The sequence below is a fragment of the Dermatophagoides pteronyssinus genome, unplaced genomic scaffold (assembly GCF_027571235.1).
Source record: "Dermatophagoides pteronyssinus isolate colony J.1.1.1.1 unplaced genomic scaffold, Derpt_VIB-CSIC_2022.12 sq0001, whole genome shotgun sequence".
Taxonomy (NCBI): Eukaryota; Metazoa; Arthropoda; class Arachnida; order Sarcoptiformes; family Pyroglyphidae; genus Dermatophagoides; species Dermatophagoides pteronyssinus.
In genome coordinates, this window is record NW_027461525.1 from 1,611,386 (window position 1) to 1,635,368 (window position 23,983).

Consider the following 23,983-nt stretch of genomic DNA (forward strand, 5'->3'; position numbering starts at 1 on the left):
ACAAATTTATAAAATGAATTATCATCGATGTAACAGTAGAGTGATATTGGTTAAAGTGATAATAAAATAGTCGATTTTGGAAAAAAATGATCATCGTCATCACGGTAAAAAAAAACAACAACATAGCCTGACAGTCGGCGAGAAAGAGTAAAAAAATTATTCCCTTTTTGCGGCAATTAACAGCAAAATATTGACGATTTGACAAACAAAAAGTAGAATTATGTGATCTAATATGGAATGACGAGGAACAATTATGATTATGATTCGACGGTGTCAACGGCATCACAAAATCATCAAAAAACATTCGAATGTTTTTTGATTTCCGAATTCAAACTCAGCTGGAATATATTCGTTCCAAAAAAGTTCGTCGGTTCTGTCATTTATGAACAAAGTTTAATTTTGTCAATTCGAAATTCGAATGTTCTGGCCATGTTCGATATGATAATGACAAGGTAAAAACAAAATTGAAAAATAAAAGTATTTTTTGTTTTTTGTTTTATTTAAATGATTAATTTTTAACATTCCACATTTACATGATTATCCATTTATTCATTTTTTTTGTTGTTATATCACATAAAAAAATTATAGTAAAATATTCATGAATTTCAAAAAAGTAAGTATTTATCATCATCAGGTTAATCGTTTTTTGAATATTGCAAACATTCCGCAATAATCAAAAAACGATTATTATAATCAAAATTATTATGTTGATGAATTATAAAATAATAAATTATATTAGTTTGAATTCAAAAATCAAAGAACTGATTCATGACTTGTTGATGCCGTATGATTTGTAGTTCGAATTGTCGAACGTGTAGCTGGCGGTGGTGGCGGCGGCTGTGGCATATGATAATTATTACGATTATTTGATTGTTGATGATGATGATGATGATTACCACCAGATGATGATGTTCTTTGATGATGATATTCATGAAATATATGAATCTCTTCCGGATGTGTTAGATAACTAAAACCATTTGGTGGTACTTTTTTTGGATGATGATGATTCGATGATTTAGTTATACCATGATTAACCAAAGGAAGTCCAACAGTATTGATATCGCCTTTTTGTTGTTTTGGCGTTGATTGATGTATAGAATTCGATGATGAGGAAGAAGATGATGGTGAATTTGTTTCAGAAAGTTCAGTAAATGTTGCCGATTGTTTTTCCACAGTTTTCGATGGAACAACAGGAACATATTTTATTTGAACTGGTGGTGGTTGTTGTTGTTGTTGTTGTTGCTGATGTTGTTGATTAGTTTGGATTGGATGATGAACAAAATCTGAACAAGATCCATGCATCGTATGTGATTGTGATGGCTGTTGTTGATTTGAATTGTTCAGATGATTAGTTACATGCCTTACATTAGATTGTTGTTGTTGTTGTTGATTATCCGGTGCAGAACGATAAATTGGTGTTTGATGATTAATCTGATATTGTGTCGGTGGACTTACATTAATCGATGTTGTTGGAGATGATATTAAACGTTCTTCTTCATATAAATCATGTGTTGCTTTTAACGGTGTACGTGTATTCCTAACAATGCCTTGTGATCGATCATTTACAAATGAATTCTGCTGCTGCTGTTGCTGATGATTATTATTATTAATATTATTTCGATGAATCGGTTGTGGTGATATTTGTTGTTGATTACGAAAATGATCTTCAATTCTACCATGACTAAAACAGGCAAATAATGTAAATACAATAGCAATTGTAATGAATGCAATACCCGATGATGATAGTATAATTGCAACAATTACTGGCCAATAATTATTATTATAATCATGTAGATTATGAAAAAACATATTATTTACATAGGTATGTGGTCCAGTTGATGATAAAATATAAACAACTAAACCAGAAACCAGAACAATAACACCTACACACATAAGTGTTGCACCAATACTACAATACATAAATCTTGTACGATATTCATCACCCGGATCAATATCGATTATTTGTTGATCATTTTTACCACGTTCTTTGTTAGCCATTTTGTTTTTAAAAAATGATGATGATGATGATTGTGAATAATTGATGATCGAAACAAACAGAAATCAATTATTTTTCAATCAATCGTCGTTGATTTTCTTTTGTTGTTGTTATTGATGCACAAATTGAAAAGTAAAGGAAAAAAAAATATTTGAAAAGAAACACCATACCGTTTTGTTTCATTTATATTACATGAATGAAAATGTCAAACTATCAATTTTGTTGATAAACAAAAAAAAAATAATCATTTTGTTCGTTTGTTCATTGAATAGAATCGATTTCAACAATGAAAACATGATGATGCTATTGATGATGATCATCATCATCATCAAACGACAAAGATGAAATGAAAATCTAAATCAATGTTTTCTATACAAATATACATCATATATATTGATAAACAACGTAGGTAATACATTTTTATATATTCAGAATGATGACTATACAGGATTCATCATTATTTTGAATGACTATAACTTTATGTTTATTGTTGTAAACAAACAAAATTGTAACTGTTGTTACTAATAAAATTTTTTTTTTTTTTGAATAAAAACCGAATCTGTAGGCATCTTGTATGTTTATTGTTGTTGTTGTTATATGTAGCGCCTATTACTTAAAATGATGATGATGATGATTGAATTCAACAATTGATGTTGATGATACAAACATTATAAATGGGTGGTTGATCGTTTCCAAAAAGTTTATTACATACACAAACAAACAAATAAGCTTACACACACACACTTTTCTGGGCCACAATGTAATTTTTTTCTTTCTTTTCCTTTTTACTACAAAACTATATTTAGCTTGGTGAAAAAAAATCCTTATAATAATAATAATAATAATGATGTTGATTTGAATAAAAATCAAAGACAAGTAGTTGAAAAGTAGTTGTTTGTAATATCTTTGTAATTGAAATGTGTTGTTGTTGTTGTTGTTGTTGGAATTCTGTTTGAACAAGTTTTTTGGGCTGACTAATTTTTCGATTCTTCAATAGTTCAGGATACAAGTCAAACAAAGTCAAGTCAGTCAGTCATTTTTTAGTCAATGACCCAACAGATTCATTATTATAAAATCAATAATTACTATTCAAGTATAGAATATTTATTTAAAAAAATTTACATAGTCATCATTGTTTGACCGAATTATTATTTATTGTTGTTATCTATGGATCACTCTTGATGATTTATTTAGTGAAACATAGTTGTGACGAACATTTTGATTTCATTCTCATATAGATTTTGTTTCGATTTTTATTTTCAAATCAAATATAGAGCAATGAACGAAGCGAAAAAATAAAATAATGAATGTAATTGCCACAGATGTTATAAATCGGGAAGAAGAAGAAGAAGAATAAAAGAATGATTAATGATGATGATGATGATGGTTGGTGGATGATACTTGATGGTAAATTTTTTTTTGTTTTACTGTACATTGATTGCTGTCATGCATTACATATAAAAATTACAAAAGAAAATTGAATTAATTTTTTTCCACTTGATAAAAATGAATCGATTTTTCTTTTTTCTTGAAACTTTAATGTTTTTTTTTAATTCCACGAATGTTTGTATTGTTTTTAAATTAAATGTATTCAAATAAGATGCAATACCAGACAGAAAAAAAAATTGTGAGCAACAGTATTATTGTCTGGTAAATTTTATCCATTCATTTCAAAAAAAAAGTTACAATTGCCGAAATTGAATACCTTTTTGAATAGCTTTTGAATAAAGTAGAAAATAATATTTCATATTGAAGGACATATATCAACAATGAGAGAGAGAGAAAGTATGCATGGTAATTTCTTCAATCAACAATGGATTAGGTAATTATGAATAGAGTAACCAAAAAAAAAAAATTTTTAGCGGGTAAATATTTTTTTAAAAATAAAGAAACTTACAAACTTATTCATAAAATTTGTAACTGAATGTAAAATGTTTTTTTTTGTTTTGTTTTGTGATCACTTTTCATTGCAGCTCGATAAGTTGCCAACATATCGAAAGTGATATTGATTTTTTTTTTGTAAGTAATACTGATTATTTTCCTGGTTTTTTTTAATTATTCGGTACATTTCATTTGATTTATTTCATATTTATAGTGTTTATGTCGATTCGGATCGATTTATTGTGAATTTATTTTCCCGAATATGATGGCCGTCCAGCAAAATGCACGTTTACTTTTATTGTCCAATTCAACAATGGCCATGCAGCCATATCTTCAATGGCCTAAAAATCTAATCAAAGATTTTCTTAACGTTTCAAATGTAAAAGAAATTCTATTCATTCCATTTGCCGGTGTTAAAATTGAATGGGATGATTATTCGAATAAAGTTAAACAAGCATTGGAAGATGATTTTAAAGTAAAACCAATACATCATTGTACCAATTATGAAGAAGCTGTACAAAATGCAGAAGCTATTATGATAGGTGGTGGTAATACTTTTCATTTGTTATATAAACTTTATGAATATAATCTTTTGGAATTGATTCGAAAACGGGTATTGGATCCAATCAAACCAATTCCATATATTGGATGGTCAGCCGGATCAAATGTTGCTGGACCAGATATTGGTACGACAAATGATATGCCAATCATATGGCCACCAAGTGATCGTGCTTTAAATCTAATTCCATATAATCTAAATCCACATTATAACGAATGGCAACCTCCAAATTTAAAAGGTGAAACTCGTATGGATCGATTAAATGAATGCGTTTTGATAAAAAAACGTCCAATTGTTGCTTATTCTGAAGGTGTTGCTATTCGAATCGAACATGGCCAACATCGAATTATTGCACCAAAATTCGATGATCTTAACTGTTTTTTCGAAAACAAAGACAATCGAACAGTTAAAGTATGGACATTTGAGAATGACAAAATTCAAATCAATGAAATTCCACTTGATGATTCGGCAACACTAAATGCTTATGTTAAATGAAAATTAAAATAAATCATGATCATAAAATGATAATTTTATTAAATCCTTTTGCCTTGACAATTTTACAATGATGATATCAATGAAAAAAAATGGTCTATATGTATGTTTATCATCGTATAGTTTCAATACACTATGAAAATAATTATATGAGAATTTTAATATTATGTTGTAAATGAAAATTAGTGTAGCTGTCGTTATATTTAATGAAAATATGTTAGTGTTAAAAATCGGTTATTTACGAGGTATATTACTACGTTCACCACGACATTGTGGACAATACCATTTTCCTTTAGGTTTGGTTGTTAAATTTACACATACAAAATGAAACCATTCGATTGAACATTGTGCATTGTCACAGCAGATCATTTCTCCATATGAAACTTGTTCACATAAACAATATGTCGGTTCATTAGGATCATATGCATCGTCATTCAATTGCGAATCATCATTATGATATGATGCATTTGAAGAATTGGCTGCTGCAGCCGCTGATGATGATGATGATTTGCCACGTTTTTCCGTTTTATTATTACTGCTAGTTTTAATACCACGTTTATTGTTACCACCACGTTTCTGACCGGATTGTTGATTAGTACCACGATCCTGATTACTTGCTACAGGTGTGGATGAACGATCATCGCCGCTACCATAATCATTATTATGATTATTATGTTTACTTGATCCACGTCGCATTCGTTTATTTGTCCCATTTGATGATTGATGATGATCCTTTTCTTTTGAATGAAATGCGGGCGAGTTACGACCATTCGATTGATTTTCATGGTGTCGAGAAGTTTGATGATTGGAGTTTTTGCTATTTGAATTAGAATAGCTCGAACCAGCTAAACCGTTTGCCTGATTCGATTGATTGGACAATGTATTGGCTAGTCGATAGCTAGCATCTAATTGTCGACTTTTCAAATCAATTTGTTCGAGCATTGATCGCACAACATCTAATTTGGTATCGGATTCTTTTTCCAATGCAAGAAGAACAATTTCGATTTTGTTTAAAATTTTAATTTTCTCTTCATTGCTCCATTCATTTTGCTATTGGCACGAAAATTCATTAATATACAAAAAAAAATGATACTAATAAATTCTTACCTTTTTAAGATATTTATCTTTATAATAGTCCATCAATTTCGTATACTTTGTTCGTTCAACATCAATCATATGTATCTCAGATATTAATCGAGCCATATCGTTGGGAAAATTTTCGGTCAAATCGACATAGTTTTGTAAATACATAAATACAGCACTTTCAGCTGTCAATTCAGCATTGGCCATTGTCTTGATTCTTAGGAATTATTGAAGTTTATGATTTTCCATACAATTATTTAAGCATGTCAAGTCGACTAAACAAATGTTTCAAAATAATTGATTATAATTATTTTGAAGTGAAATTGATTTTAAAAATTAACAATCGTAAAATCGAATCGAGCAGTCAAAGATCTCTTGTGGTGTCAGCTTTTTCAACAGCAACAGCAATCATAACATATGAAACTTGTATGAGTTAAAATAGGATCCGTTTGCATTGACTTCAGTTTCATTGTGAAAAATTCTCTTTTCGATTTTACACTAATAATCATTGATTTTCAGAGTTTTAAATGAAAATGAAAAAAAATCTCTTGAAACATTGTTTTCAAATAGAATTGATTATAACGCTGGCAAAAATTTTTCCCTTAAAAAACAATGATCAAATTAAATAAGATTCAACATAAAATTTTTTTTAATCACTATACAAAAATTTATATTTAATTAATTTTGCATCATATAAAAATTATTTAAATTACAGTAAGTTGTACAAATAGCAACCACCGATAAGATTTCGATTATAAGGTGCAAATCAGTGAATACAACAATGATAGAAATTATTAAGCGATTGGAAAATTTTACACTCTACCATGGCCGATTAATAATAAGCGTTGAAAACAATAAATGTCTGAAAATACAAGGAAGTGGGGTTCAGGTAAGTAATTTGGAATTTAATTTAAAATTCCAAGAAATTTTAATTTTGTTTATCATATAGAAATTTGAAATGTTTATGAGGATTGGTGAAGTTTTTTTCGAATGGCGGAATAAATTTGATGAAACGGTAAATGAAGCATTATTACTCTATGATTCAATGGTGAAGTTTTGCCGAATGGCCATGAAAATAAGTTTTCAAGAAAAACATCTAATTGAAATGGACGTGCTGAGTGAAAAAATAATTGATACTTTTGTTCGTATAAATCAAGAGGAAATGATGAAATAATATAAATTTAATGTGACATATAAGCTCCACAAATTATTGCACTACAGTAACAATGTTCGACGATACGGCCCATTGTATCTTTCGTCGGCGATGAGATACGAGCGGTGCCACCAAATTTCGAAAAAGTATGGCAACGTCATGGGCTGCAAGTCAATCATAATTTTTCTCTTAAAAAACAATGATCATTTCAATGATCAAATATTCAACATAAAATTTTTTAAAAATCACTATACAAAAATTTATATTTAATTTATTTTTTATTAGATAAAAATTATCCAAATTACAAAATAAAAATAATTGCGTCGATTTTCGGAAATGTTTTATGATTAACTTGCCATGTTGTTTATGAACGGCTTTGGCACGTGAGAAAAATAAATTAACTGTTCATTCAATGACGTGTTGAAATTCTGATTTTTTTTTGCTGAGCTATTAAATATCATTTGAATAGAATAGTTTTGTTCGAAAAGTTCATGGTTTATTTTATATCTGAAATTTTGAATACATCATATTCTTATAAAGGTATTTTTATTTTATTTTATTGATTAAAATTAATTATCATTGATTTTTTTAAATCGTTTAAGATGTCCGGAACAAATGTCAACGAACCGCAATTTGTTTCTGTGGGTAGCCCATTGGGTCCTGTTGTCAATGATGGCGATCCATCATCATCATCATCAAAAACAGCAGCATCATCATCAACAACAACTGGATTCATGAACAATTCAAATTCACTTGGTATGGAACCATTAGGTGAATTAGATGGTGCCATCAATAATCTAGCGATGAGTGCCAAATATAATCTAACACAAATGAGTTTCAAACAATTATTATCGGATCGTTGGTCAAAATTGCAAAGCTGGGGATCATTTATCGATACTAGTCGTATGATGTTACCGATATCCATTCAACAATGGTCAAAACGTCTAGTATCAAATTTTAAACATTTTCAAAGCAATTATTTGTTTGTTTTCATCATTCTTTGCATATATTGTATTTTGACATCACCTTTATTATTACTTGTGATATCTGCAATCGCAGCTGCAGGTTATATATTAACATTGAAAAATGCTGAACGTCCATTGAAATTATTTGGAAAGAAATTGAATCTTGGCCAACAATATCTTGCACTTTGTATTTGTTCATTACCGTTGCTGTATTTGGTCGGTGCTGGTGCTGTAGTATTTTGGGTGATTGGTGCTTCATTATTTGTGATAACATTACATGCATCAGTTTATTCTATTGAAAATGGTCTACAAAATTCACAACAATCATCATCATCATTAGTTGAACCATTTGCATTCGAAATTCAAAGTGTTTAACCGAAAAAAAATGAATATATTTCTCAGATTATTTATTGATAATTTTAAAAAATCACTTGTTCCATTTTTGAATGTAATCTAATTTGTATTCTTTTAACATAAAAATTAAATTCTTAAATATATAAATACATGATGTACAGGAGCTTGTATCAATAATATTATTTTGTTGTCATATTGATTTTCTTATAAAATCTTACAATTCAAAAGTATCTGTTTCACGTTTTGGTAAATAAATGGAAGTCTTTTTTGGTTGTTGTTGTTGTTGTTGTTGTGATTGTAATGGATTATGTTTTCGATTTATATTTGTTTGAAGATTTTTTAAACTTTGTATGTATAGAAATAAATGACCAATTATCGATATAAGTAATATAACGATAACCAAAAGAAAAAAATCGCTCAAATCAATATATGCACGTTTTTCGATCAAATGTATGATTAACATTATGGATATGGTTACCATCGGTATCAATAGAATTAAAGCAAATACAAATAATTCATGTTCATGAGAACGTAATACAATCAATAGACCAATGGAAAATAATATGAAACCTTTGAATATAATCAGATAGATTCATTAAATCTATTAGTAAAAAAAACAAATTTTAATTAAAAAAAAAAAAAATCTACTTACAAACAGCACCAATAGATTCAGGAACTTTACGCCAATCATAATCACCATAATCATAAATTGGTGATGGCCATAACCAACGTGTAAGACTTGTAAAATAAAAACCACCAGTAGCCATAAAACTGGTACTTGTAATTAGAAAATATTTATAAAAAACTCGGCACATAATGAAAATTATTATTTTGATTGTGATCAGACTTTTAACCAAAAAAAAAAGAAGAAAAAATTTAAAATGATATTCGAAAAACCATTAAAATTTAGTTCCTGATACTGAACGCTATTCAAATGAAAATATTATTCAATTCATTACAAAAATTGCTTTTTTCAGAATGATGAGATATATTGATTTATTTTTAGTCAGTTAGTCAAATGTTCTTTTGATTCATGATGAATATAATAATAATAATGTTACATTTATCATATAGACGTCAGTGTCGTTTATTCGGTAGCTTGTTTTTTTTACCAACAGAAAGTCTAATCAAGAATTTCATACCATATACCTGTATGTGGTGTATATATGATGATGAGAACTAGAATTTTAAGCTCGAAACTAGAACCTGAACAAAAAAAAAAAAGATCACAGTAACTCGGTTACATTTTATGGTAGTTGTCGTCTAGGTGATGAGATTCCCTTTTTTCCAAGATTGTTTACAAAAAATATGAAAACGCAATGAAAAGGGAAATATAGAATTTAAAAGTCAATTTTTGGCGATTGAAAATCGATAGATATTTTAATTTTTTTTTGTTTTGTTTTTCGTCAATAATCTGAAACCCGAAAATATTACAATAATAAACACTTGAGAAAGGATTTTTGTTTTGTTTTGTTTTGTTATAACTTTCTCAATTGACAGTTAATATATATTTAAAATCCAAATAAAAAGTTTCAGATGAAATAAAGATAAAAGGAATCCAGATCAAGCGACTAATTTAGTCGATGGATTTTTATTGAATTGTACAATCACAAATGGTTGTTCAAATGAATTTTTACTTCCATTTTTAGACATTCCATTAGTTAGCGATTTTTTTACACCCGAATTAATAACAATTATATTCGAATCATCAAGATCATCAATTGCTGTTGTTGATGATGAATTATTTAATCCGATATCCAATGATGAACGTCTTGTTTGTTGAGAATTATTATGTTGAATATTTGCTGCTGCTGGATCAATATGATCAACATCGAATAACATATTTTCATTTTCAAGTTCATTTGATAAAAGTTCTGATTTTGAATCAGAATTTTGATGACGATAATGACGACGATTTAAACTATGACTATGTAAACCGTTTGAAAATGATGGAAATTGACTTGGACTACGAAAAGTAAATGTATCCAAAAGATTTCTTGAACGGCTTCTATTTCCACCGCCATTGCTTATTGAACTATTTGAACGACGCCAATTTGCATCAAATTGATTTTTTGTTTGATTTGGTGTTTGATGTAATTCATCTTTCGTTATTAGTTTTGACATGTTTTTATCTTCTGAAAAAAATTAAAACAAAAAACAGGTAAATCTTGGAATTTTTTCATTTCATTATTGAATATTTTTTTAAAAAATTTACCTTCAGTATGTGTCATTTTTGTTGTAGGTGTTATTTGTTGTTCAAGATCATCAACATTTAAAAATGCAAATTTATCTACAACAGTCGATACAACAGTTGTTGAATTACTACCACTTGGTTGATTTAAATTTGATCGAACATTTAAATTATTTAATTGAACATTTTGATTATGTTCTTTTGAATATAATGATTCTGGCATTATTGATGATGATGATGATATATCATTATCTTTTTCCGGTGTTGAAATTGTTAAATTAACAGTTGTTGTTGATGATGATGATTGTAATTGATTTGCTTTATATCTTTTCTGTTCGGATTCATCAATTCTTTTTGAACATTTAGTAATAAAATAAGCAACAAAATAAACAATAGATGAACCAAGACTAATAATACCAGATATCAATGAAACAGTGGCAACAAACATATAATCGGATTGTTTTTCCATATATAATAATGTTCCTTAATCCGAATCACAAAAAAATAAATTTAAAATAGAGAAAATTTTCATCAATAAACTTTTTTTTAAAAAAATTACCTATAATAATAAATATAAATCCAATAATTAACAAACAAGACATAAAATAACAAATTGTTTTTGCCGTATCTTGTAATGAACTAGGAGTAGCTACTTTTAATAAACCTTCAGACATTGGTCCTGAATTGATCGAAAGAATTTGTTGATTGGCAATTTTACGGCTATCATGTAAACGATCATGATGTTGTATATCGATATTATCATTAATATTTGATTCATCATGATGTAGGCCATTATTATTATTATCATTATTATGATTTGTATTAATATTATTATTGTTATTATTATTGTTATTGGCATCTTTTTTGTTTTGATTAATTTTTTGATCATCAATTTCGACAACATTATCAATTTCATCAATAATATGTGTTATTTCATCAAGATTTTGACGAATTGGAATTTCATCTGGTATTGGTGCTAATGGTTCATCCCATAGCGTACGTGTTGCATCTTCAACATGATTTGTTAAACTTTTTGTATTCGCTGATGATGTTGCCATTGAATTGAATTTTAATTAATTTTCTTCATTAAATTTATAAAGCATAAATAATACTGAATGACATTTAGAAGAATTTTTTTTTTTTGGTAATATTTTGTTCAAAATTAAAAAATTAATTGCGTTGTTGTTTTGTTTTTCGGCGGTAATGGCGAATCTAACTAAAAAGAAAAATCATTATGGTTGGTTTATTTGTCTTTGTATTTTCATATCAACATAGAGGAGAATTCTTTGAAAAATGAGAATAAAAATTTTCATTTATTTTTTCAAAAAAAATGAAACTTTTTTCTTCCTTACTTCATAATCATTCACATTTCACAATAATTTAACCGAATACAAACCATCTGATAATAGAAAGACAAAGAAAGAAAGAAAAAATTATTTGGTACGCTGTAGTGTTTGAACGTAACTTTTTTTTTCCATATTTTCATTTAACCACAAAAAAAAGAAAAGAAAAAAGAAAACCAGAATCGAATACTTAATTGTTCATATTCGTTTGTATCCATTGACAACAGCAAACGATTCCAATAAAATGTTTCTTTTTGCTATTATAAAACCAAAACCGGTGTTGTTGTCTTTGTCATAATGACAAAAAAAAAGAACTCAATTTTCTTTTTTTTCGGCAAATGAAAAGTCAAAAACGAAACCAACGTCATTATACTCAAGATTCAAATCGATCATCATCATCATCATCATCATCATAACCATTGTATATCAGTCCTAAGTATAGTACATGTAAACATATTTGATATATGATTTATTTGTGACTACTGTTGATGATGATCATCATTTGTTAGTCGGTCGGTTTGAAGCAATGATATGATCAAATCAAATCGATATAAAATTCATTTTTATTCATCATCATTTCAAGACAAAAAATATTGTATAATTCCAAGTAATAATTACATTAAGCATATTGAATAATATATATTTTTGTTTTTGCTTTTGTTTTAAAATTTCCTTTTTAGAATTTATAATCAAGAAATTGATGATGATCAATGTTTTTTTATAGTTACTATAGGAATTTGATTATTGGCTAAAAACAAAAAAAAAAAGAAACGAAAGAAAAGAATAAATAAATAAAATCAACAACCTCACACAGGTATACGTAGGTCATTGAAATCGGAAATGAAAATGGAGTTCATAGGTCAAATATTCCAAATAATTCGACCTAAATATAATATTTTTTGAATAAGATCTGAGTTTATGTTTGTATTTATAATTTACTATATTTTCATCGTTGTTTTGCCGCATTACAACAATAACAAAATTTTTTGTTATGAAATGATATTTGTTTGTTTTGTTTTTTATCTGATTCATATATATGAATATCGAATACAAACAACATTTGTTTTGTCTTGTTTTTCTTTTCACCATATTTTTGTTCCAGTTCAATGTTTGTACTTTGTTGCCTTGGATTCCAAAACAAAAAATTCTTCAATTTGGCTATTTGTTTTTTCTCTCATTTCAATAGAATGTCAATCAAATTGCCGAATCCAATTCAAAAAAAAAATAGTATAAAACAAGAATTATCTATAAAGCTTATTGATCCTACACAGAGATTTGAATCGTTATTTTAGTGCATCTAAATCTATGATTTAATATTCGAAATGATTTCGATCAGAACACAGATTGTGTTGTTGTTGTTATTAATGTTGTTGTATTAATCGGTTAACAAACAAATGAATCGAATCGAATGATTAACCAGAACAACAATTATATTTCAAAAAGAAATGATCAATATCAACATATCAATAATAATAAAAATAGCAACGAGAAAAAAAACGGGAAAATAAAATTCATTGGAAATCATTTTGAATTTTTGTGATATACAGACAATATATTGTTGGTTATAATATTTCGACAATCATTATAATGAAAAATATTTAATGGATAAAAGTTGTCATCCGTTTTTTTCCATCATCATCATCATTATCATTTAATATCGGCATCGATATATTGATCGATGTTCAACTCGTGATGATGATCATCATTATTATTCATTCATTGTCCATCATTTATGATTTTTATACAGAAAAAAAAATTAATGTTAGTTATTCTATGTTTTGATACCTAAAAACAAACACAACTACTTGAACATCTTTTTTAACAAACTTGTTTTTTCTCGTGATTTATTCGCTTGCTCATTATTTGGCTTCCATTTGTTCAATATTCTCTGTTTTTGCTTTTTGTTTGTTGCAGAAGTTAACTGGATATATTTGCACATCTATCTTCTTTTTTCTTCGTAAAACTATATTCAGAAATTTTTCTTTGGTTTGCTTATTGACGTACGCATCAGCAATTATTTTTTTTCCTGTTGTTGAGAAAAACCCTCATATCAAAATTTGTTTGTATGAAAACGGAAAAAAGGGTTGATTTTTTTAATATTTTCAATTTTAATTTTATTTCAAAAATGAATCATCGTAATTTTATTTTGTTATCTTTGTTATTGTTGTTTATCAAATTTAAATTTTCTTATCAACAATATCCGAATACTGTTTATGAAGCTGCAAATGATGATGATAATGATGATGATGAATATGAATACGATAATAATGTCCGATCATATGGAACTAATGAAAATGATTATTTAGAACCGATAATAACTGATAAACGTAGATCAATTACAAGACCATTACGTTTAGATCCTGATATATTACAAGAACATTTGTATAGTTTTAAATCAAATGTTTTAAATGGATCGGAAGTTTCAACATTAAAAAATAAAAATTTTACCTGGTCATTATTGAACAAAAATAATGATAATGATCGAATCCATACAAAAAAACTTAAGCCGGTATTAAAATTTCAATCAAATTTAAAAAATGAAAATGAAAAAACAACCGATTGGATTAATTTGACCAGTGGTATTCAATCTGATCAACCAGCCGTTTCACCATCAATGAATGCTGATAATCAAACATCTATTCCAAGTGAAAATGACGATGATGATGATGATGATGAAGAGGAGATCCGACAAGATGGTAAAAAAATGCAAGGAATTTCGCCTCCAACAAACCCAAAAACTTCAAATGTTAATGCAAAATTATTTCCGAATGAAAAAAATGATGTTATTCGATATGCTTATGCTGGTAATCGAACAGGAGAAACTAATAATAACAATAGACCAATATCATCAAATCCATATCGGCCTTCAATGTATCCGGGGATTGTCAATCAGCCATATTATCCACGATATCAACAATCAAGCCGACAATATTACCGTCAACAACCACCAATCATTATTAACGGTAATCAACAGCCTTATTATTCATATCAGCCAAATATTTTTGCTTCCGATACTACTGCCGTTACAAAACGCAATTGGACATGCGAAATATCATCATATAACAATTGTTCAATAGTAAATGATCCACAAACTGGACCATTATTTCAAGTTAAAAATTATAATTATTTTCCATATCAATCAACATCAAAACCAGAATGGTATTTAGTATTAAATACAACTACTTTTCCTGATAATAAAATTGGTGCACGTTTAATTACACCATACTTACCACATAATCAAGCTTCAAAAGGTATGATACAAATATGTCTTTGTTATTTGTGATATATTTTTAAAAAAATTCCAATCAATTACATAGGTTGCCTTACATTAACATTCATAACAACTGGTAAAGAATTGGACAAAATTATGGTCCATCAACAGGACATTGATGATAAATGTATTTATTCGGGTTTACTTTCATCACCGATTACCAGTCCTTCAATTGGTCCAACTGCTCGAATGATGCAACAACAATCAGACCGTTTAATTGAACATAATGTTGAGCTTACAATTAATCTTCGCCAAAGTGATCCACGTTTTTTCATAGAAATCTATGTAAAACGTTTGACAACACGACAAAGTAGTTTTGCTTTTTCCAAAATGAATCTTGCTTATGAACAATCATGCCAAAATGATCAATCAAATAATTGTTTTCAAAACATATATCCAAGTGCCAATAATAATCAACCGAACAAACGAAATCAAATACCTGTTGAACCTTGAATACACCTTTTTCATTTATGATTACAATTAATCAATGTATAATTTATTTTTTCATCATTTTGCAAAATTTAATTGAACATAATCCATTAATTTCTGACAATAAATAAATTTTCTTTTTCAAAATCATTTTCATTTATTACCGCAATAATTTTCGATGCTAATTTTTGCTAATGCAAAGAATCCGGTTGCATATAAAGTTTGTATTTCGATGAAAAATCGGCTTGCAATTTTTGGAAGAAAATTTAAATGAATTTGTATAGTTTGCCAATGACCATCGGAAATTGGTCGACCTTGCCAAATAATTCGATTGGCCATATCTTGTTGCCAGATGATAATCTTGTCGACAACATTATCACCAAACACCATATAACGTAATTTTAAACAACGTCGTTGATACCATGATGATTTAAGTGAAAAACTTGTTTGAAAATAAGGAGTTATTAGACGAGAACCTCGACTCCGTCTGGTTGGTTCAATATTAAGCATATAAACACCACGTTCATTGCATAAAGTTCCATTGGTTATTAAGGTAAAATTCATTAATAATTTTTGATTAATTATACCACAATTATCTCGTATGAATGAACATATCCAATTTTGATTCTCGATCAACGGAATGGCAACATTTTTTTCGGTACTATTCATTAGTTTGAAATTTAATTTCTGAAATCGTTGCAGCTGTTGTCGTTGATGATTGAATTGTGATTTTCCATCGACAATAAATAATAATGATGATTGAAACAGAAAAAATAGAAAGATGAAATTTAATTCCATGTTCAATTTCACAAAATTTATTAATGTTGTTTTTTACGGCCAATGATTATGAAAGTGTAAATGAAAAACAAAACAAAAATAAAAAATTCCAATCAAAACAGAACTGATTTTGATTTTATCGTTGTTTAATCCAAAATCCTGAATCAAATCAGATATATCTGGAGTATGATGAGTGTAATAAATTTGTTTTCCGTAAAAAAAATGGAACTAGGTCGATTTTGACAATTTTTTTTTCTTCTTCTTCTTCTTCTTGATTCTAGGACCTTCAATGAAACAAATACCTGATGCAGCCAAACAGAAGCCATAAATTATAAATTTTTTATCAAAAGATTTGCAATCATAATTCTCGATTGTAGTGTTGAAGGATTCGTTGATAATATATTTTTGTGTGTTCTCTCAACCATTTTTTTTTGATCGAATGTCATATTAGTATCAACAAAAACAATTTTTGACAGATGTCAAAATGTTCTAATTTTTTTTTTTTTTTTTTTGATTATAACAGACGATATTGAATCGGTAATTTTTCTACAAATTCTATGCATACAATTTTCAAAACTAAAAAAAAAAATACATACAGAAATCTCATTTTCTTACACCCGGTTGTCATTGTAACGATACGAAGTTTATCTAAATTTATTTTTTTTTGATAATAATTTTTTAACATTTATCAAATGAATAAATAAATAAATAAAAACTTAATCAATAATTGATAATTCATCGAATAACTCGGTTTGGATACAGAAAAAAATATACGAAGAAAATATGATGAGTAATTATCAATGAAATTTGATATGACCACAACAGATTAACAAATCAAAATTGGACTATATCATTACAATCCCTTTTTATTTAAAGCATTGATATGTTTATTGGAAATGAAAATTTAACTAAATTTTTCATCATTTGTTAATATGGTGAATTGAACATTCTTCCACTGAAAAAAAAACAAAAATGATTCTAAATCTTATTATTCAAATATTACTTTGCATCTGTTTGATTGCATCGATAATAATGTTTATGCCTGGATGTATATTGTTAGATATTCGACCCAAAATTTATCCAGCACAATTACCAAGATCATTAGATCAATTTGATCGATTTGAAGATTTAAAAATCAATGAATTTACCAAAATCAATCTTAATGATAATAATACTGTACCAGAATCAATAGCCATTTATCAGGGTCATCTTGTTACCGGATCGGCTGATAGTACATTGTATCTTATTAAACAGACGGATAATTCGGTTGAAACATTGGTGAAAATTATTGATGATAAAACGAAAACACAAAATGGCCATCAACAACCGATTATATTGGGACTTCAATTCGATTCGAAAGGTGTTTTGTTTGCTGTCGTTTTAAATTATGGTATCTACAAAGTGGAAGGAATTTTCAGCAAAACAAAAATAAATGTCAAAGTAAGCGAAGTATTAAGTGTTGAACAAACACAAACATCTACTGGTGTGTTAAGTAAATTTTTGGATGATATTGCTATCGAAGAACGATCTAATGGTGAACATATCTTGTACATTACCGATTTAAGTACCCGTTATGATTTTAATCAAATTGCATTATCTTTATTAAGTGTTGATTATTCTGGACGATTACTACGTTATGATATGGCTGAAAATCGACTAGACATTTTGGCAAATAATTTACTTTGTCCAAATGGTATTGTTTTGTTACCGGATAAAACAGCACTACTGTTTTCGGATTTTAGTAAATCTGTGAACAAATATTGGCTAAAAGGTTCAAATGCCGGAAAATTAGAGAAAATAATAACAAATCTTCCGGCTGAATTGGACAACATCCGTCCAAGTATAAATGGAAAAACATATTGGCTAGCAATGAGCAATCCACGTACCATGAAAAAACCAAGTGAATTTGATTATTTTCTAAAAAAACCATGGCTACGTACATTGATTTTGCGAACATTACATCTAATAGGCATGTTATTTGATATTGTAAAACAAATCATACCATCAAATGATTTTATTGATAAAATGGCTAATGATTTAAAAACAGTACAAGGAATACATTCGTTAAGTGAATTACATATATCCGATGGTGGAATGATGATTGAATTTGATTCGGATGGAAAAATTTATCAAAGTATCTATACACATAATGAAGAATTGAAATTAATGAGTGAAATTCGTGAAATTTCATCCAAACAATCTGATCAACGAATTTTATATATTGGATCATGGAAGTTACCATATATTCGTAAGCTTGTATTTTCGAATAAAAAATCTCAAAAAACTTTTTAATAAATAAAACATGGAAAAACCTTCCCAAAAAAAAACTGATGACGATGATGTTGATTAAAAAAAAAGAATAAGGCTCATCAAAATTGTCCTTGAGACTTTTTTTCCATTCATTTCCAGGTTTTTGTAGTAGGCGTCTGAATAATTTTTCCTAAAACACTACACCTGGGAATCATATTTCACTACAATTCAACAACAATGTTTAGTCTAAATTTTTGTTTTGTTTTATCCATTCAGAATGGTAGGTTGATTTTCAGAATGATTAACAGATTATTATTGAGATCCATAACAGATGATAACAGAATTTTATCAATTTTCAATATATATTTTTATTCCATCATTTTGAATATAACAAAACAAAAAAAAATAACGATGACAAAAGAAAAAATATATATTTAAAAAAAACATATTGAACAATCGTTCAACAGAAGATCACAAAACAATGAAAATATTTAACGATGAAACGAATTTATCAATAGTTTCTATCGGTTGGTTTTTTGTATTTGTTATTGCCTTAATAATGTTTAGATGTTTCATCGAAAAAGTTGATCGGGATGAATTCTAAGCTGATATCGTTTTTCGATATTTTTTTCCAATTTGACATCTCAGTAGCAAAAAAAACAACAACAAAAGATAATCTGTACAAAATAAAAAACATCAGCACATACAAATATGAAAAACAATGATTCTGAATAACAATTGTTTGGGAAAAACCGTAATCATTTGTTTTCTATTCGAAGATAAAGGTAAAAAAACAGAAAAAGCTGTGTATATAATGACAAGACAAAAAAATGGAAACTTTTTCATATTCTGCATTGGAATTGCAAAAAAATATGCTAAAAACAATCATTTGGATCGGTGTAGCAAAAAATCAAAGATTTGAAACGAAGACATTGATAAATGACATTTAGACGATCTTCGACGTTTGATGGTTGACCATCCGGTTTACGGGCAAATGTCCAATGATTACGAATGTAAAGTGGTATTACTTCTTCAAAATTCAATATATTGATTGCTTTATCAATTTCCGATAATGAAAATTGTAGTTTATGTAAAAAATCAATAACTTTGACAAGAAATTCTAACAAATGTATATCATCTTGCATAATAAACTTTTGCATTAATTTTGCACGATTATGTAATATTTCTTCATTGATCAGTACCAATTGACTGTTATCAGCATTTCTAAAGGATTTAATTGAATTGGCAATAAGCATCAACAGGAATTGAATGTTACAACTGGAATTAGTGAAACACAGATTTAAATCTATTGAAAATTTATCCATTATACTTTCAATATATTGGTTGGAAACATCATCTTCCAATGATTCGTTAATGGCACGACAAAATGACGGTGATAAATTCATAATTTTTCTCCTATTGATCACCAGATATTACATTTAATATATTTTCAACCTGTATTTTTAGCCATCAATAAAATCGTCGAGTTGGAACGCCAAAATCAGCATCAAGTCAAGCACATAAAAAGAAATAATTAAAAAAAACAATCAGAAAAAAATTAAATGAAATCGAAGGTCATATTTTGAGAAAATTATAATTATAATTAATCAATTAAACAAAAAATAATTTTAAAAAGTAGAGACAGTCGAATTTCCAGAATTACATTCGCATACCTTCAAAGAATTTTGTGTTTACTTTAAAAAAAGACAGCCAAAAAAAAAAGAAAAAAGAAATACGATTTCAGACTCAAAATACGATCATCGATTTCGATAAACAGACAAAAGAATCGATGATCAAAAGCAATTTTTTCGAAAGGCGTATACCGTTTCTTTTCTGGCTAATTTGCTAATGTAAAATTTGTAAATGATGACGAAATATAATTGTCATATCAATAATCAAAATCTATCATTAAAAACCACATGTAAAATAGTGATAAAAATCTTATCCACATTTCTTTTTTGGTTTGTTTTCACAAAACAGATTTTCCGAGATTTTTTTTTTGGAATAAGAAAAACAATGGTATCGATACAATCGATTCTTGTCAACAAAAAAAAAAACGGTTTGATATTTATTTTGCGGCAAACGCATGCGTCTGTTTGTATTTACAGCTGTAATTTTTTTTAACACTTATTTTGTGTCAGCAGAATGTATATACACTGACTTTAGCGGCATTAAAAAAAAATTTGTTCTTCGAATGTCCTGTGTTTTTGTTTTTGATCTATATCTATTCTTTAATGAATAACGAAATACTATTGAAGATAATCATCATCAACAACAACAACAAGAAAAAGAATAAATTCTTCTAATTAGTAACAGTGATTTGACCACAAAGATTATTTTGGCAATGTCAATAAAATGACGTAAAACAAAACAAAACAAAAAAGACAAACTAAATTTAAATTGGCTTATGTTGAAGCAAAAAAAAAACAATTGAAAATTCTGAGTACTTTTTCGAGTATTTTTTTAAAAACATCTTTTAAATGTTGGCAATGATGAACAATTGTACCAAACAAAAACATTGATAACTGTTGATCGTTTACGATTACCCAGTGTAATTTATTCAACAACAAGAAAAAAAAAATTATTTGTGAATCTTTCTTCTTCAACAATTAATGGTTGTTGATGTTTTTATTTTGTCTCTGTAAATTGATTATTGTCATTTAGTTGTGTTTATGTAAATGTGTAAACATTCATATTTTTAATGAAAAATTAATAAATGTCTATTTTTTTCTATTGCTGCTATACCAAAGTGTCTGGATGATTATTATTCATTATTATTAGTTTTTTTTTGTTTTTGTCGACAAGAGTAAAGGTTTGTATACAATTTTTTTTTGTAAAATCATCGTTGAAACCAAATGAAAAAATTCAACATTCTCATTCACATAATCATCACTTATTTTGGATGATCATTTTTCATTTTGAAACTTTTTAAATATTTTTCTCTTTTTTTTGTTTTTTCATAGGAATCGAATGTTTTTCTTGTCGTAGTGGTTGTTTGATTGTTTTTGATTCTTAAAATTTTCTACTTATGACGTTTAACTAAGAAATTCATCAAAATATGTCTACATCTGCTGATAGTATTATCATCGAACAGCCAATACAATTGGAAGACGAACATGAAGAAACAATTTCCGCTGAAGAATATATGCGTCGAGAAAAAGCTATTAAAGGAACTGATGAAAGATTTCTAAATGGTGATGATTCTGATGAAGAAGGTTGGCGATCTGAAGCATTAGCCGTAATTGATGATATTCAACCATTCGTTGAATTTATGTCCATTTCATCAATCTTACCATGCGATAATAATGGTGTATACATGAATCTTAAAACAAAAGAATCCATTGGTTTGACTATCGAATTAAGTTCGACTGGTTTCCGTATATGCGGTCGTGGTTTTGATACAATCGATGATCCGAATGAAAATGATTCTATTGAAATCACTAGCTCATCATCATCAATGTCAGAAGAACCGCTACAAATATCCTTAAATAGTTATTATGAAACACCATATTCATTATTGGATACAATATCACCTTCATATAGAAATTCATTCAGTGATGAACTTGCACAAAGACTAATGAAACTTTGTAAATAATATTATTAAACAAAATGAAAGATTTCACATATTTTTGGTTATTTTTAATGTTTCAAAAAAAAATCCTTCTATCAACATTATAGAATCACACTCTCATATTTATATTTTGCATGTATCTCTTATTATTTTTTTTGTTGTTGTTGATTATCGTTATTGAATATTCTATTATCTTTAATTTGTTGTTTTAATATTATTATTATTATTATATTTAAACGCATACACTCACACACACAATGGTTACTTAAACAAATCAATCTACATCATCATCATCATAATTTATTATCATTATATTTTGTTTCACAAACTATTATAAATTCATAAAATTCAAGCAATATGTTTGTTTAATGTGTATCAATAAATATAATAAACCATTATAATATTGATTTAAAAAAAATTCATTTCAAAAAAAAGTATACTTAAACAAATTCTGATGAAGATGATAATGGCGAACACAACACAAAACCATAACCAGAGACATAAAAGGATGATGATGATGATGATGATAATGAATTTCATTCCCTTTTACATCCTTATCGATAAAACAATTTCATTCAATAATTATCTTCCATTTTGGCTTTTTTTTATAAATATATCAAATTTGATGAATAAATGACATATATATGACAAATATATTAATAAAATGAAAAAAAAACTTTATAATGTCACGCACGTATAGTTTATTTTTTACATATTTTTCTTATGAATTGTTTACTATGGAATCGGTTGGCAACAAGAATTAACACAAATAGAGAGAGAGAGAGTGAGAGAGATTCTGGATGCTATTAAATGATGATATTTAATTTATTCATAAACATGTAAAGTAATGCAACAACGATATCACTATCATCATTTCTAAAATGAAACAATATTTTTTTTGTGTGTGTGTCAAAAACAAAATTCATAAAAATTAACTAAAAAACAAAACAAAACAAAAAAATGGGAAAATAATGACACCATAGCTGTGATGTTTTTTGTTTTTGTTATCGTTATCGTTGCTGGTGATGATGATGATGATGATAAAATGATTATCCATTGTAGAATAATATTTTCATTTTGATTGACTGATGTTTGTCGCTGTTTCCGTTTCAGTTGATAAAGTAATAGAGAAAAATGTTTTGTTTTCATTTTACTTTGTTTTGTTTTTGTTGACAGCCTTTTTTTCCATTTTATTCCACTTTAGTTTAGTCGGTATTGCTCCTTTTTATTTTAAAACAAAAATCAAATTTACAAAATTTATAAAATTCCGTTTGTAGATTTTCTCATGTTTAACATCCACATTGACAACCAATGACAGATAACAACATAATCCATATACGTTACATTGTTGTTGTTGTTGTTGATAAAATTTTACAATCTACTAAAAATAAAGTTTAGTTAATTATTTTCATGTTTTCGACGAGCAAAAGAAAAAGAAAATTATAAATAAATTATTTATTTATAATCATTTTAATTACAATGATGTTACCAACATGGAAAATACAACGAGTAGTTTTCGAGATGAAAATTTCTTTCCCCCTACCAAAAAAAAAAACTAAAACAACACTTTCAAATAGTGAAAAAAGAAGGAATGGAAAAGAATTGTAAATTATAATAAATTACGTTTGAAATATCAAAGAAAAAAATACCGAATACAAATGTGTCCAC

General features: G+C 27.5%; 10 protein-coding genes across 17 annotated transcripts; 5 read left to right on the plus strand and 5 right to left on the minus strand.

Moving 5' to 3' along the window:
• The first annotated feature begins 93 nt into the window (after positions 1-93).
• LOC113793319 (peptidase E) lies at positions 94-4,974 on the plus strand. 2 transcript variants are annotated; one of them, XM_027343332.2, is made up of 3 exons: positions 94-452; positions 3,970-4,015; positions 4,092-4,974. In XM_027343332.2, exons 1-3 carry the CDS (start codon positions 238-240, stop codon positions 4,929-4,931), a joined length of 1,101 nt encoding a protein of 366 aa, XP_027199133.2. In that variant the 5' UTR covers positions 94-237; the 3' UTR covers positions 4,932-4,974. The 2 variants fall into 2 exon arrangements, with proteins under 2 accessions (XP_027199133.2, XP_075677939.1); XM_075821824.1 differs by lacking the exon at positions 94-452 and adding an exon at positions 3,769-3,818.
• Positions 4,945-6,412, minus strand: LOC113793320 (inhibitor of growth protein 1-like). The gene is made up of 2 exons (XM_027343333.2): positions 6,036-6,412; positions 4,945-5,978 (listed from the first exon to the last, which is right to left on the minus strand). Exons 1-2 carry the CDS (start codon positions 6,216-6,218, stop codon positions 5,163-5,165), a joined length of 999 nt encoding a protein of 332 aa, XP_027199134.2. The 5' UTR covers positions 6,219-6,412; the 3' UTR covers positions 4,945-5,162.
• Positions 6,413-7,549: 1,137 nt separating this feature from the next.
• On the plus strand, positions 7,550-8,637 carry LOC113793322 (prenylated Rab acceptor protein 1-like). The gene is made up of 2 exons (XM_027343337.2): positions 7,550-7,704; positions 7,767-8,637. Exon 2 carries the CDS (start codon positions 7,767-7,769, stop codon positions 8,502-8,504), a length of 738 nt encoding a protein of 245 aa, XP_027199138.2. The 5' UTR covers positions 7,550-7,704; the 3' UTR covers positions 8,505-8,637.
• Positions 8,440-9,872, minus strand: LOC113793324 (uncharacterized). Of its 2 annotated transcripts, XM_075821853.1 has the most exons (3): positions 9,626-9,872; positions 9,136-9,260; positions 8,440-9,053 (listed from the first exon to the last, which is right to left on the minus strand). In XM_075821853.1, the coding sequence occupies exons 2-3, from the start codon at positions 9,248-9,250 to the stop codon at positions 8,698-8,700; spliced, it is 471 nt and encodes a 156-aa protein (XP_075677968.1). In that variant the 5' UTR covers positions 9,251-9,260; positions 9,626-9,872; the 3' UTR covers positions 8,440-8,697. The 2 variants fall into 2 exon arrangements, with proteins under 2 accessions (XP_075677968.1, XP_027199140.2); XM_027343339.2 differs by lacking the exon at positions 9,626-9,872 and having other exon boundaries at positions 9,136-9,399.
• A 70-nt stretch (positions 9,873-9,942) lies between these two features.
• On the minus strand, positions 9,943-23,667 carry LOC113793555 (uncharacterized). 4 transcript variants are annotated; one of them, XM_075821809.1, is made up of 5 exons: positions 12,208-12,409; positions 12,027-12,073; positions 11,234-11,890; positions 10,699-11,157; positions 9,943-10,618 (listed from the first exon to the last, which is right to left on the minus strand). In XM_075821809.1, exons 3-5 carry the CDS (start codon positions 11,730-11,732, stop codon positions 10,047-10,049), a joined length of 1,530 nt encoding a protein of 509 aa, XP_075677924.1. In that variant the 5' UTR covers positions 11,733-11,890; positions 12,027-12,073; positions 12,208-12,409; the 3' UTR covers positions 9,943-10,046. The 4 variants fall into 4 exon arrangements, with proteins under 4 accessions (XP_075677924.1, XP_075677925.1, XP_075677921.1 ...); XM_075821810.1 differs by lacking the exons at positions 12,027-12,073; positions 12,208-12,409 and adding an exon at positions 22,756-23,667; XM_075821806.1 differs by lacking the exon at positions 12,027-12,073.
• Positions 13,892-15,864, plus strand: LOC113793316 (uncharacterized). Its single transcript, XM_027343330.2, has 2 exons — positions 13,892-15,268; positions 15,335-15,864. Exons 1-2 carry the CDS (start codon positions 14,083-14,085, stop codon positions 15,739-15,741), a joined length of 1,593 nt encoding a protein of 530 aa, XP_027199131.2. The 5' UTR covers positions 13,892-14,082; the 3' UTR covers positions 15,742-15,864.
• LOC113793323 (uncharacterized) lies at positions 15,812-16,934 on the minus strand. Its single transcript, XM_027343338.2, has one exon. The coding sequence runs from the start codon at positions 16,513-16,515 to the stop codon at positions 15,871-15,873; it is 645 nt and encodes a 214-aa protein (XP_027199139.1). The 5' UTR covers positions 16,516-16,934; the 3' UTR covers positions 15,812-15,870.
• On the plus strand, positions 17,375-18,809 carry LOC113793329 (adipocyte plasma membrane-associated protein-like). The gene has a single exon (XM_027343342.2). It carries the CDS (start codon positions 17,467-17,469, stop codon positions 18,784-18,786), a length of 1,320 nt encoding a protein of 439 aa, XP_027199143.2. The 5' UTR covers positions 17,375-17,466; the 3' UTR covers positions 18,787-18,809.
• Positions 19,555-21,210, minus strand: LOC113793236 (uncharacterized). 2 transcript variants are annotated; one of them, XM_075821850.1, is made up of 2 exons: positions 21,192-21,210; positions 19,555-20,199 (listed from the first exon to the last, which is right to left on the minus strand). In XM_075821850.1, exon 2 carries the CDS (start codon positions 20,148-20,150, stop codon positions 19,620-19,622), a length of 531 nt encoding a protein of 176 aa, XP_075677965.1. In that variant the 5' UTR covers positions 20,151-20,199; positions 21,192-21,210; the 3' UTR covers positions 19,555-19,619. The 2 variants fall into 2 exon arrangements, with proteins under 2 accessions (XP_075677965.1, XP_027199031.2); XM_027343230.2 differs by lacking the exon at positions 21,192-21,210 and adding an exon at positions 20,418-20,759.
• On the plus strand, positions 21,191-22,644 carry LOC113793235 (GSK3-beta interaction protein-like). Of its 2 annotated transcripts, XM_075821840.1 has the most exons (3): positions 21,191-21,295; positions 21,495-21,556; positions 21,708-22,644. In XM_075821840.1, the coding sequence occupies exon 3, from the start codon at positions 21,803-21,805 to the stop codon at positions 22,337-22,339; it is 537 nt and encodes a 178-aa protein (XP_075677955.1). In that variant the 5' UTR covers positions 21,191-21,295; positions 21,495-21,556; positions 21,708-21,802; the 3' UTR covers positions 22,340-22,644. The 2 variants fall into 2 exon arrangements, with proteins under 2 accessions (XP_075677955.1, XP_027199029.2); XM_027343228.2 differs by lacking the exon at positions 21,191-21,295 and having other exon boundaries at positions 21,352-21,556.
• Positions 23,668-23,983: the final 316 nt, after the last annotated feature.